This window comes from Motacilla alba, chromosome 6 (genome assembly GCF_015832195.1).
Source record: "Motacilla alba alba isolate MOTALB_02 chromosome 6, Motacilla_alba_V1.0_pri, whole genome shotgun sequence".
Taxonomy (NCBI): Eukaryota; Metazoa; Chordata; class Aves; order Passeriformes; family Motacillidae; genus Motacilla; species Motacilla alba.
Genome location: NC_052021.1, coordinates 942746 through 956419, shown reverse-complemented (window position 1 = coordinate 956419; position 13674 = coordinate 942746). Strand labels below are relative to the sequence as shown.

Sequence of the window (13674 nt, the reverse complement as noted above, 5' to 3'; positions counted from 1 at the left end):
GAAGTCCTCTAAGCTCTCCTAATAACCCCATTTGTAAATCTGTACCTTGCCCAAGGCTCTTGGGGTTGGGCTGGATGGCAAAGGACAGGATCACTCTGCCACTAAACCAATGGACAGCCCTTCAGAGAACTGGCTTCAGTGCTTTTACACGAATGTTTCAGCAAAGGGGATGTTTAGAAGGTGAAGTGTGAAGGCTCTCCTGTTTTGAAGAGTAATCCTACTATTCCTGCATCCCAGCCATGGAGAGCTTCCCTCAGTGCTCCTGTTTCCTGTCCATGAGCAGTAACAGAAGACACCCCTGCTGTGTCACTGGTGTGGCTGTGCTGGATGCTGGGGCAGGTGATGGGCTTTGTTTGTTCTACATTCTGCTCTTGGGTGGCACTCCCCAAGCAGCTGGAGAGGCCACAGGGTCACTGGGATTTCTGTGGGTCAGGCCAAAGCCTGACTCCACTTTTAATATCCCATACACTTCTTTGGCTGCTGAGAGCAGGTTCAGCAGCTCTGACAGAGCCAGAGGCAGACACTTCAGAGTATCCCAGCACTGCTTCTGAGCACTTGTGGGAGCCTGGAAGGGGACAGGAGCAACTGGAGGCCTTACCTAGTGCTGAAACAAAGGAAGCAAGTGGTCACATTTTCACAGCTCTTCAAGTTGGTTTCATTACCCCTCAGTAGTAATTGCAATAGGACCCTGCAGACAAGCATCATCAACTCCTGTTAAGGAAAAAAAAAACAATTAGCATTATCTTCCAAAGCATTTATATATTCCACCAGCATGAATTTCCGTACATCACAATAAATATGAGCAGCAGAGCATGAGCACAGTGATCAAACATACAAAAGGAAAATGTGGGAATTATGCTTTAGTCTCTGGTAGTCATACTTTTTAACTGGTATTTATTCCTGTGCCTACTGTGGTTAAAAGCACACTGACTTCTAGGCTGGTGTTTCTGTTTCCTATTACAGCTGGACAGCGTCACTTCACTAATTCAGGCTGCCAAAAACTTAATGAATTCTGTGGTGCAGACAGTGAAGATGTCCTATATTGCATCCACAAAGATTATCAAGATTCAGAGTCCTACTGGCCCACGACATCCAGTTGTGATGTGGAGGATGAAGGCTCCAGAGAAGAAGCCCCTGATTAAAAGAGAGAAGCCAGAAGAAATCTATGCTGCTGTCAGAAAAGGTTCTGCAAAGAAAAGAATCCATCCTGTGCAAGTCATGAGTGAATTCAGAGGCAGAGAAATAGTCTAATATTTTGCCACTGTTTTCTTATCTTGAATTTCCCATGATTTTTCATCTTTTCCCCTACTTACTTAATAATTATATATGTCTATGTTTTGCTCTAAATCTCTAAGATAACACTCACTTAAATTATTTGAAAATGCTGTTGGATTAGTTAGAAGCACACAGTTGAAAATAATACTGATTCTCCTGCAGTGACAAGCTCTGGCATCTCTGCACAGCTGGACCCACCTGCAGCTGGGAAGGAGCAAAGTGTCAAGTGCCCAAAGCCAGCCTGCAGTCACCAAACCTTAAGAGCTCCCTCAGCAGGGGTGAGAGCGGTCCCACTGCAGTGGGTCTGTGTGTGACACACAGGATTTGTAACTGTGCTGCTGGGCCAGGTCCCCACTGGGCATTGTCACCCCGTGACCAGGTCAGCTGGGCTGCCCAGCTGAGCACAGACTCTGGGCCCTAAACCTGGGTCCAGACTGCAGCATCCAAAGTCTTGCCCTTGGCCAAAACCATGCCTTGGAAATGTAGGCCTGAAAATGTTTGATAAAACACACAAAGTGTTGGAACAACGTGGATGTAACAATGTAGTAAAGAAAGCACTGACTGCAAGCCAGCAGGGGTGACAGCTCTTCAGAAGGCCTTTGGAAACATGAACAGGAATCTGTGTTCTGATCCCTGCTCTTTTCTGCGAGCCCAAATAAATCTGCTGGCTGTTGTATTTGGCAGTTCAGATAAATCAGACATTAACAATAAAAAAACTTTCCTGATTGCTGCACAAAAGAAGAACTTCGAAATAAATCATTATTCTGAGACCAGTGTGTGAAATAAACGTATCTTGAATCTTAGGAATGGGGTGACTTTTCCAAAGCAACTGTAGGGAATTAAGTTACTTCTGACAGACTTCCTAAATGCCAGACTCTGCTGGTGAGTGCTGAATGCCTGCACTCAAAATGTGTCATGAAGGTAAATCCTGCTAGTCCAGACCTCTGCAATGTACTTAAAGAAAAACTAGTCTTTTCTAAATACTTTTGAGTCTGAAATCCACTTGGACTAATGTTTTTAGAAGGATCTAACTTGCCTTTTTGCCAGGTCATGAATCCTTCCCAGACTACATTTGTTACTCAAGATGTCTTTGCTTGGCCATTCCGTAGATCCTTCAGCATGGCCTTCTACATTTGCCAAGGTGAAAGGGCTCCCTCAAAAGCCAGAGCTTCCTGTGTGTCACTGCCTGCCATTATGGGATGGCTCCACATTCTGGGCTGCTGCTCCAGGTCATTTATTGCCATGCTTGCACAGCAGTGCCTGACCCAGCCCAGTGTGGGCAGCACAAATAACCCTAAACTGTGCCTTTCCTCTTGGGGCTGCTATGTTTGTCAGCTCAGGATGCTGGAGCAGGGTAATTTCTAGGCTGCTGGGTATAAAACCCTGTGAAACTATAGTGCTCATGAATTAAAAATTCTACAGATTATTCTTCCACCTTCCCTAACCTTGCAATCAGTTAAATGGAACAAAAGGAAAAGTTGGGAAGAAAATCACCTTTTTCTAACTCCAGTTCCCTCCAGCCTGTTTGCAGCAAGATGTCAGTAATGTCTCCTGACTTTGCTGCTCCTCCCAGGGCTCCAGAGGCAGCGGGTAAGCTGACGCAGCCTTGTGGGCTGCTTTGGGAGCGTGACTGTCCTGAACCCTCCTGTCTCCAGGTAACACCTTTGATCCTGGTCACCTCGATGTCAAATGTTTGTAACTAGTGCCTTGGTACCACATTATTAATAAAAAAGCATGTACACCTTGAGAAGCTGCCTCAGTGTTGTGGGATTTTTCAGTGTGTCTGAAGTTCAAGGCCTGCCAGGTGTGCTCACAGAAGCACCAGCCTTCCTTCCAGCACACTGTGTGTGCTCCATTAGCTGCTCTACCGGAGAGGTTTTTGAGCACCAGTATTACTAAAGCACATTTTACTGCTTCATTTCGGGCTCCTTCCTGCACTGCCAGTCTCTGGTCCTTCCCTGGTCATGCTCAGTAGCCAGTTTGATCTCAACACAGCAATTTATTACACAAAACCACCCTCTAAATGAACAAGGAATTTAAAACCCTCTGCAGGCTGTTGAGAAGAGCAATAATCAAATCTAGACGAAATTTACCTTGGGTCAAATTCAATCCCAAGTGAAAAAGTTTATTCCTGGCTAAGGAGGCAAAGGGTAAGAAGTCCTGGAGCCGTAAAAAGCCCAGCTCATCACCCTTCAGCCAGCCTGGGAAGCAGGGAACCACCACTTCCCTGCCACGAGGGAGAATTTCTGAAGGAGGGTGAACTGCTCAGTGTTACTCCAAGCAGCTCCTCATTCTTCCTGCAATCTCCTCATTCCCTGCTAGCCCAGCTTTCAGAGCATAACTTCTACCCCAGTTTCTGCCTGCTCCTCACCAGCACACTGTTCCCTCAGCTGCTCTCAGCCTGGCAGAGCTGCAGCTTTCTCACCTCAGCAGCTCCGATTATTTCATTAGCCTGCCTTGGCCTCTCCCCATTACCACATCATGGAGCAAAGTGTGATGGATGACTGAAGGCAATTTTATATTAAAAATTTTCACTAGAGCAGTAGAAAGTGAGAGTCCCATTGCTGAAGCCCATTAGTTTGAGAGGACAGGTCTGCATCATTTCCATGAATCTCGAAGCTGTTCAATTTATTTATTTTTTTTTTTTTTTATAAACAGCCAATGTGCTTTTTCTCCCAGCATAGCCTGGTACCACTAGGGAAACTCTCTAGCTGCATCTCTACTAAAGAACACAACTAAGCAGCTTGACATCAGGCCAGGCATGGTGTTCTAAAAGTCCTGCAGTGATTTTTGAAAGGCTTGTGTCCTTTATTCTCTGTGAGTCTGCAGCCGGAGCATTTGAGAGAAATATGTTGATATAGAAAGTTCTTTCATGGGCCTTTAAAAGTTTTCTTTTTGACAAAAAAAAAAAAAAAAAAAAGTATCAGCAGTCAATCATAAAATCCTATGTAAAACCTGTTTTTGTTTCCAGATATTACTTATCCCTTGTGTGTTGCTCTCAGTTGAACTCTGGGGACTTGCCAGTAAGTTAAGCTCAGGAAAAGAGATAAGTAAACCCCTGTGCCTGAGCTGTGGCTGCAGCGAGGGCTGGTGCCTGTTCCTGCCTCCCAGCCCTGCATCCCAACAGCCTGGAAAGCAGCACTCACCTCCCCTTCCCCCTCCCTGCCAGCAGCTCTCGGACACCCACGGCCCAGGGACCCTCCCCAGCCCTCTGCTGGGCTCCCAGCTCCTGTCCTTCCCCACAGAATCCTCTGCATCCCACGGGCTGGGCCTGGAACACTGAGGGAGCTCTGCCAGGTTATAACAGGTAAAGAACCCCCTCATGCCCCTGGGCATTAGCAGAACAAAAGCACTCATCTGATATTGTCTAGTAGAGGCAATTTAGCATAAGAGTAATTAAATAATAATTAAAGATCAAGCAGATCACTCTCTCTCTCCCCAAGGTCATCAGCGGGCTTGGTTTTTGCACAACAACTTCTTAAAGGGAAGAAAATGCACTAGCAGTGTTAATTAAAAAGCCATGGATTTTGTGTTGTGCACTGGAAGGGGTGTTGCTGCACTGAAAAATACCACCTTTCAAATAATAAACCACAACTCACTGGAAACTTTCTTGGCATAAAGAAAAATACATCCAAAGCAGAAATGGCAAACAAACCATGAAAATACTTTAAAGCCCCTGATGTCTCTCATCAACAGGAGGAATGTGCTGCTATGGTCTAAGGAACTGGAAGCTGAGGAACTAATTTTTGGCTCCAGCCTAAAAGCAATAGTTAAGATGAAAGTTTGCACTGCAGTAGGTGGATCTAACAGTTTTAAGGAGCTTTTTACAGGATAGGAAATATTCCCATTATACTTCCCGATGGTGGAAATGACTGTGTTAAAGTAGGCTGGAGACTACAGAGATGCCCTCTGCAGGATGATGTTTCCTCTCAACCCCAAATCTCTTATCAGCCTGGTCATTTTAGAGCCATTGGCTCTTCTGCTGCAGTTTTCAGTTTCCTTCACAGAAGGCAGCACATGACTCCAGCAGCGGCCACCACCCCACAGCTCAGGATCTGTGGGTCAGGCACTGCTCCTTCCAGGGGGGTGGAGGGTTAAAGGAGCTGGTACTCCCTGCTCCAACAAGCCTCTGTCCCTGGGCTGCTTCATTCCCAGAACTCCCTCACTGGATGGAAACAGGATAGGATATTGCTCCCACACTTTGTGCCATTCTCAACCAGCCAGCATGGCTGAGAGAATGGGAGAAACTTTCCTGGTGGGTTTTTAGCTTCTCTGGTAGAGGAAGAGTCATTTAAAGCAACGATATCTCCAGGAAAGCAGAATCTCCCTGGAGTAAAGGCTTTCCAAAGAGGACAAAATAGCAAAAGGCTCTTTTCTGCCTTCCACTCCCTCTATAAACCCAGTCTAGTCCTCTCAGACATCACTGAGGGTTGGGGCTTTGCAGCTTGCTGAGGGTGTGATCCTTAGAACCTCAAATGAAAATAAGTAAATAAAACAACCAGTGCAACTTGCTGTCAGGAAGGTTTGCATTGGTTTCTCTAAGAGAACATCTGGGTACATATTGCACCATTTATCAATCACAATTTATCCATTTAGCTCATCTGCACTTGGGAACAAGTTGAGGACAGAAAAGAGACTGGAGCTCTGCTACTTTGCATCTTGGGTACAAATTCAGAGGGGAAACATAGGTTAGATATGGGTAAGGAATTCCTTACTGTGAGGGTGGGTGGTGAGGCCATGGCACCGGGTGCCCAGGGAGACTGTGATGCCCCTTGATCCCTGGAAGCGTCCAAGGCCAGGCTGGGTGGGGCTTGGAGCAGCCTGAGATAGTGGCAAGTGTTGGACAAGATGGTCTTCAATGTCCACTCCAACCCCTCAACATTCTGTGATTCTGTGTGGATTATACAGGTGCCACAGACTTCACACAGAAATAGTAAACACAGACAGGCAGATCCCAAGCATGCACTGCAAACCCTCTGCCCTTAATGTGGCCACCTTAGTGCTTGGGGGATCTTTGCCCTTGGCTAGCATAAAAACAATCCTCTCTTATTTGTCTATTGATATAATTTTACATATAATTTACCAATTATGTAATTTATATCTATTATGACATGCATTAGTAATGAATGCGTTGTAATAGTCACAAAATACAAATAACAAATCAATGCAATTATTTTAACAGAATTAAATATACAGATATATTTATAGTTAAATGCATTTATATAATTACATAATATTTAGTTACTGATAAACTGAAGTTGTTAGAATTCATAGCATGTACACAGACGTACATGGATGTTTCACTTTATAAAGGTGCAGCATCTCAGACACTCAGCCTCAATTTTCTGACAGGGGAAAAATGGCTGCAAAGTATGTGGCAAATGTATAGCAACTGCATCTGGTCACTCAGAAAGCAAACTGGAACTTAAACCTGCAGCAGTTAAAAATAAGCACAGAATAATTATGTTTGCAAACCTTTGAAGAGTTTGAATAGGATATTCATACCTATTGTACTATAAAAAGAAAGGGAAATGAGACAACTTTTTGGCTCAGGATGAGCTCTGTTATCACTGAAATAATTTCTGTGTAGCTAAAAGCATCACACAAGCCAATATATTTTCAAGACAAGTAGTTATGTTAACAAGAATGACTAAGATGCTTCACTTCCCCCAGCATCCTCTCCTTCACCTACTCTTCCTTATTTCCCCCCCCCGGAAGAACCTCTTGTTCTCAGGGCTCTGGAATGAATACAGCACATACAAATGTACTAACATTCCAGCGACTGTATCCATCCTGGAGATTCCATCTGAAGCAGTTACTGTGAATTAAACTCATAATCTTAGCTAAAAATAAACAGAGTATAGACAACCCTGTCACTGGAATGAAATTCAAGACTCAAACATGCCAAACCATTCTGTGTTCACTCCACTTGTCCCAGGCCCTCTCTATTTGGTTCTGCTTTTTTAGCTTGTATGTAAGACACTGCCTGCACTAGATATTCCCAGATACAGGTATCACAATAAAATGGGTTCAGTCTGTGATCAAAGCAGAAGTTTGGTTTTTTTGAAATCCAGTCACAAGCCAAACTCTGTTAAAATTCCCTGGCGCTGAGTATCTTATGGAGGCAAAACTTTAAGATGCCAGTCTCCTCCACGCCTGTTCCAGTACCTCTAACAATTCCAGCTGTTGTGTCACCTGGGCAGAGCTCCACCTTCCCACCCTGCTCACAGCAGTCTCCTTGGGCCTTCCCAGCTGTGCCCACTCCCTCTTTGGCACCTTCCCCTGGAGTGTGGAGCCCGTGGGCTGGCAGAACACTGTGGGTGCCAGTGGCCATCCCAGCCCTCCTTTGTGCTGCTGCAGGAGAGAAAGCATGCCCCTTTCTGAGTGCAGGAGAAAAGGGGAGAAGAGGAAAAGTGACATTTACAAAACACGGAAAACTTCTGGTTTGTAATTCCATTGTTAAGGCAGCATTTCCCAAGGAGGCAGAAGTGCTGCTTTCCTCCAGAAATGCCTCTGGGGGTGTTTCTTTGTATGGAGTTCCTCCTACATGTGCCCACCTTGTACTCAGCACTTTGAGGCCACCAGTTCATTGTCAGCACACAGTAAGGATTTTGAAAGCCACCAACCACCTTCCTAAGGAAGCTCACTTCGTTTGCACTGGACTGCTTTTTAAGGAACTCAAGGGACATTTTGCTTATCATCCAGGAAAAAGGCAGTGCTAGGACTGACACATCTCTAAGCACTGGATAACAAACAGTCTCATGGGCCAACCTGCTGGAAGCAGGTGAGCTGGAACAGCATTCCAATCACTTTGTAATGCTTTTAATATTTCTGTTATTTATACATGTCCAACATTTACTTGAATTCCATCCTTGTTTCTTGAGTGAAAGGTTTTCCTTTGTGCTGTGAAATCAATTCAATCCCAACCTGCTCATGCCCTCCTGCTTGTGTAACCTAAGAGACAAAGAGAGAGATAGAGGTATGTTGAAGAAATATGGGGAGTTTTTTTCCCTTCTAGACAGATTTTCCCTTGCAGTTAGCTCTCCTTAAATGAACAGAAGATCCACTGACCAGCTTCAGCCTAATTGTCATCATTCTCACACTGCCTCCCTGGCAGTAAGACTCCAACCTTTTTTACTCAAGTGCCAAGCTGTTTTGGCAAGCTGTGTTAATTGCCCACTGTAGTGCCTAAAGATTCTGATACCCTAAAGGGAGGATATAACAAGGATTAGTGGCAAAATGCTAAAGAATTAAAGCAGTACATACAGAAGAGCTTACAAAGCACTCAGAACCTCTGCAAACAGAGCAGGCTCCACTTATGAAGTCAAAAACATTACCTGCAGTGGCAAAGGCTTCTCCCCCCAATCTGTGCTTTGGCAACAGCAATAGTATTTCCTTGTTTAGAATAAGGTTATATTTTCAAAATTCCCATCCTTAAATTTGCGTGCTCTGAGAACAGACAGCAATCATGTGTCATAAAAGAAAACAAGACTTTCAGACAGAGATTAGAAAACATGATTTCTCCTTTAAAACCAGGGGTCATTCACTGGACTCCTGAAGCCACTGCACTGCAGTCTCTTTGTACAGGGGCCTCAAGGAAACCAGCTCTCTCCTGTGAGCTACAGTAACAAAGGGGACAATCAGAAGTATTTTAAAGACCTGAGCTACCTCTCTGTCACTGCTTACTACTTCTGTACTGCTGTTCCTGAGTTTTGGAGACACTGCCTTCAATACTCTGATCTCTGAAGTTTAGCTCTCCCCAGAAGCACAGCAACCATCAGATTTGTACTTGTATTTTAGTTCAGAATCTCTGAGGGAGCCTATTTATTTCTCTCTTAGCCAGGCAGGTAAGGACGTAACAGATAAGCAACACGGCAGGGAAGTTCCAAGAAGCAGTGCCTGCTGCTACCCATCAGAATGGCTCCGGGATACAGGCAGTCCTGCCAGGATGTCCCGTGCAAGGAAGGCGCTGTGCCAGCCCAGGCTGGGCGTGCAGAGGGAACCCCATCCGTGGAGCCCCAGCCCTGCAGCCCCCAGCCCTGCCCCAGCAGCAGGAGGCACCCGGGCTCTGCTCCAGCTTTCAGAGCAGCACGCACACCCGGCTGAGCCGCTGTCACCTCCACCAACAGAGCCCTTGGATGTGCACGGACAGCCGTGGGCATCGCGCTGCAGGACAGCGGGGTAACAGAACAAGGACTGGTATTAAATACACAGCAACAACACGCTGGTAGTACATCATACCTCTGTGAGCTCCTGCTAACATGTAAATTGCTGTGGTTTGGGGATGATGAATTAGTTCAGTATGAATTTATAAAAAGTACAGACCAGATTTACTTATTTGGATAAATATTTTGTGCACAAGATTGTATCTGGACTGATAAAATGAGCTTCTGTAATTTTGTTATATCTGACTGAAAAAAACCCAGCAACATTTTAAGACTTAGATAAATTAATTATCCAGTCCAGTTTAACTTTCTTCTTTCAATATTTCCTATACTGAGAGAGTAGATTTTTATAATAGAATTGGATGTAATGAAGTTTGTAAAATGAGAAACTGAAATGATTTAAAACCATTGATTTTTCCTCTACAGGTAGATTTTCTCTTGACATCCCTTTTGCTTTTTCCACAATCTTTGCAGGATCACTAAATACCACATGTAGAAGGCACCTGGCATTTCCAAAGCAAAAGAAATTTATTTTTGTCCTAACACTGCAGCACAGTAGCAAAAGTACCACTTTTATTCACCCTATTGTGTTTCATACTCTTGGAGGAGGGACACTGGACATGAATGGAGAGAATGAGTCTGTGTCCATGTGTTCTGGCCACATCCACTTATTTTCATGTTAATTAGACTGTACAAAGAATAACCACATCTATGGTATATTTTGTAATTAAAATATTGTGTGTGTATTAAAAACTATAAAGTCATACATTTTAACTGTGTTTTATTCTATACCAAAATCTTGTGCTAAAGCTTATTGGCTGTCCAGAAAATGAGGTACAGTTTAAGATTCTTCTCTCAGCTTTTTAGTGTATGATCTTGGGAAAGTCACTTGGCCTGAGACTTATATTTAAAGCAACACAAGTGATGTAATTAAAAAATATATGTAATTTACTTCTGTAAAGCCATTTAAAATTGATGTAAAGGCAAAGCCAAAACTGATTTTGTCACTGCAACCAGTTTTTGACTCCATATGTCAGCACCTTGAAAGGCAAGTTTCATTTTTTTCTGCCTTTATATAGGAAGTTGTTTTGCTCTCCACAGTTTCTTGTGAGAGTTTGCATTCACCCCACCATTGCTGGGATGACTTAACTGTTCCCTACTATAACTAAGCACCAGGAAATTTCATCATCACCATGCTCATTTTTCCGACTCTCCCATAATGAAGTTTATTCGGTACCCCATTTCACATGCACACAAACAACAGAAGAGAGCCAGAGAGGACTTATTGCAGCTGAAGAACAGCAACATACAAACCAAAACCCTTAGATGAAATCCCTCATAAGGTGAGACAAAGGCACAAAGAATGACTGACAAGCTTAATGTGATGTGGCCGGGCTGCACACTGGTGATTCACCGATGGCTGGAGAGCAAGGGAAATGCTCTTACATTTAGAAGCAAGTTCTAAGCAAGACAGGAGAATAGACTGCAATAAAAAAATTCAACTTTGGCCTATTTTGGAGAGGGGAAGAGAGAGCAGAGGGAGATGGCAGTGAGTCAAAGTACTTAGTGTTTCAGAAGAGATTAAAATTCCTTCCCTATTTAACAAGTAAATGTCGTACTTGTTAAAGATACCATACAATCAACACTCCAGTTAGTTACTTTTATTTTCTTTAGCTAAGTAAGACACAAGAAAGGCCATGGGCTGTGTCACCTCTTGAAAAGCAAACTAGGACACAATGCACTGGAGTAAATTTTACAGGTAACCTGTGTCATTCATGTGACACACACTACACCTGGCAGCCCACATTCCAGGTCCAAGGCACTATTCTCTACCTGTTGTTCCAACCTAAATTACAGGAGAAGCTGAATAACATTCAGCAGGAGAGATAAATTACATTACTGGGCAGGTTGACAGTACAGCTATAGGAAGCACCCCAGGAAAAATTACTGCATCCAAACATCACTGTGCATGGACCCAATATTTTACCCTGTTCTAATAACTGCTCCTGATCTGCCCATAGAGATTCAGGACCTAGAGAAACACTAACAATAGCACTAAAACAATGTTAAGCTGATCATCCAGAGCAGCATAATCTGAAAAACCCATTGTCAGGGCTGTGAAGATGAAGTACTTCCACCGAGGGGGAATTCCAATGCAAGGGGCTGGGTGCTTCTGCCAGAGAGTATATATTAACCTTCTACCTTGGACAGCTCCTGGCACCCCCCGGAGCAATTGAAAGGTCTCTTGGTATGAATAAGAATCAGAACCTGCATCTGATAGAGATTCTGCTAGAAAATCATGTTCTGCTGTCCTAGGTGCTTGGACACACTATTTTAACATTTGCTGCTCCTGGTATGTCAGGACAGTCTAGCGTGAATATGAGACACACACTGGCTTCTTCACAGTAAAGAAGAAAAAACTTAATTTTCTGCTTCAGAAAACAGAATTGCTGGTTCAGAAGGCCAGATAATACCAGTCTTCTCTATGGAGGGAAACACTGAAACAGAATCTTGTAAAGGAAAGCTCTCATATGCCAGCGGTCCTTAACAAGCTGAATTTGGGGGATACATACGAGAGAAGGTAGAGAAAGTACTGAAGGCAGATTTATAATTCTACAGAAAGACTTACTTTTTTTCAGAAATATTTATGTATTTTTGTGTCCTGCATTGATACAGTACTTGCTGCTGAGAACTGATCCTCAGAAGTTTATGACTGACTATAAGAAATATTTAATAAGGCAATTTTATGGTGAAGCTATGATTAAAAAAAACACAGACTATTGCAATGTTTTGAACTATTATGAAACAAAAAAAAAATTCTTGCACTATTTTACACACTGAAAGTGCAAGACAATTAACTCCAAACTGTCTTTTTAAGCACAGAATTTTAATGAGGAATCTAATGTAAACCAATAATCTACACTACAAATTCTGTTCATGCCAGTCTAAGAAAAGACCCCAAAAATCTTTATCTCAATGTGAACTAGAAAAGATGGGTATGAAGCACACCGGACTGATTTTACCCAGCTTCCAGCCAAGACCTGCCCATGGGTACCACTGTAATACCAGGGGCTTTCACAGCCTCAAGACTTTCCAGTTCAAAGACTGCTCCAGAATACAGGAATACAGAATACAGCTCTCCTCTGCTTGATCTGCACTGACAACCACACTAGTCTGCTTTCTCAAAGCTGTCCCATAGTGAGTTAAATCAAACAAACCAACTAAACACCATGACAGGGGCATGACTTTTAATTTTTATATCTATGAAGGGTGCTCTTATTTAAATTCTCTTCCTCTGTGAGCCTGTAAATATACACATTTTACTGTGGAAAGTGGAGCAGCTTCCACAGATAAGCATATTAGATGGAAGGCTCAGACAATGAAAGCATAGGTTGCATGGATGGTAAAACAGTGATTTTTGCAAGGCTTGTAAATGGACTATACATAGGAGATTTGCATAACAAAAAAGAAGGTATCTTCTAGAACTACCTAACTAGACACAGCCTGTACCTACCCTCTGCTAAAACCCATGTCCTACACCAAATATTTTTATGTTATTTATTGAATAAAGACTGAATATAGAAATAGCAGCACAAGCAGAGTTTGGCAAAATCAAAGGTGATCTTCAGATTTCAGAAGGTGACTTCAAACAGCAGAAGACAAGACCTTACCCTCAAGCGCCCCGACACCAGTGGGAACATAACCCTGATCTGGCCCTGCATGCTCCCTGTGGATGAGGGTTTGAGTTGTCTTGTGGACTCCTCACTCATCAGCATCTCTTCAGAAACACTCCAGAGAAAACAAGATTTGTTTATATCTTCCTGATCAATTACTCTTTAAGTTTAATTACAGAAACTAAACAGAAACTAAACAGGTCAAACGACAATGTTGCAACCTCACCTCTTTTACTGAGATCTTATTTAAAAAAGGAAATGGAATTAATTTGCTTCTGGTTACACACTTCCACGACTACAGCTCCTTATATATCCACTATTTATTTCCTTAATAAAGCAAGTCTTAGCAGAGGCATGTTCTCCCCAGTATTCACAGTGGAATACTTCAGCACTACTGATGTTCTACCATGACCTTCTGCAATTACAAATTGGAATGGCCAGCTACTCAGCTACATCAAACTGAGATTTCTGTGTTCTTTAGAAATGAAAGCAGATATTCAAGATGTTGCTGAATTTTTACCGCAGTGTGTAGTTAAGAACAAAGTTTCATAACCATAAGT

General features: G+C 43.1%; 1 protein-coding gene and 1 long non-coding RNA gene across 14 annotated transcripts in view; one reads left to right on the top strand and one right to left on the bottom strand.

Moving 5' to 3' along the window:
- Positions 1-3022, top strand: part of CTNNA3 (catenin alpha 3) — a 421074-nt gene extending 418052 nt beyond the window's left edge. For 7 of the 8 annotated variants that reach the window (XM_038140208.1, XM_038140206.1, XM_038140209.1 and 4 more), the window contains one exon: positions 964-1251. In XM_038140208.1, coding sequence (XP_037996136.1) covers positions 964-1251 — 288 coding nt within the window. Of the gene's footprint in view, positions 1-963 lie in introns of all 8 variants that reach the window. The other variant, XM_038140205.1, reaches the window with a different exon arrangement.
- LOC119702332 overlaps positions 1-13674 on the bottom strand; it is a 43212-nt gene that overhangs the window by 11070 nt on the left and 18468 nt on the right. For all 6 annotated transcript variants that reach the window (XR_005257325.1, XR_005257327.1, XR_005257329.1 and 3 more), the window contains one exon: positions 599-711. This is a non-coding gene — a long non-coding RNA (uncharacterized LOC119702332). The remainder of the gene's footprint in view (positions 1-598; positions 712-13674) is intronic.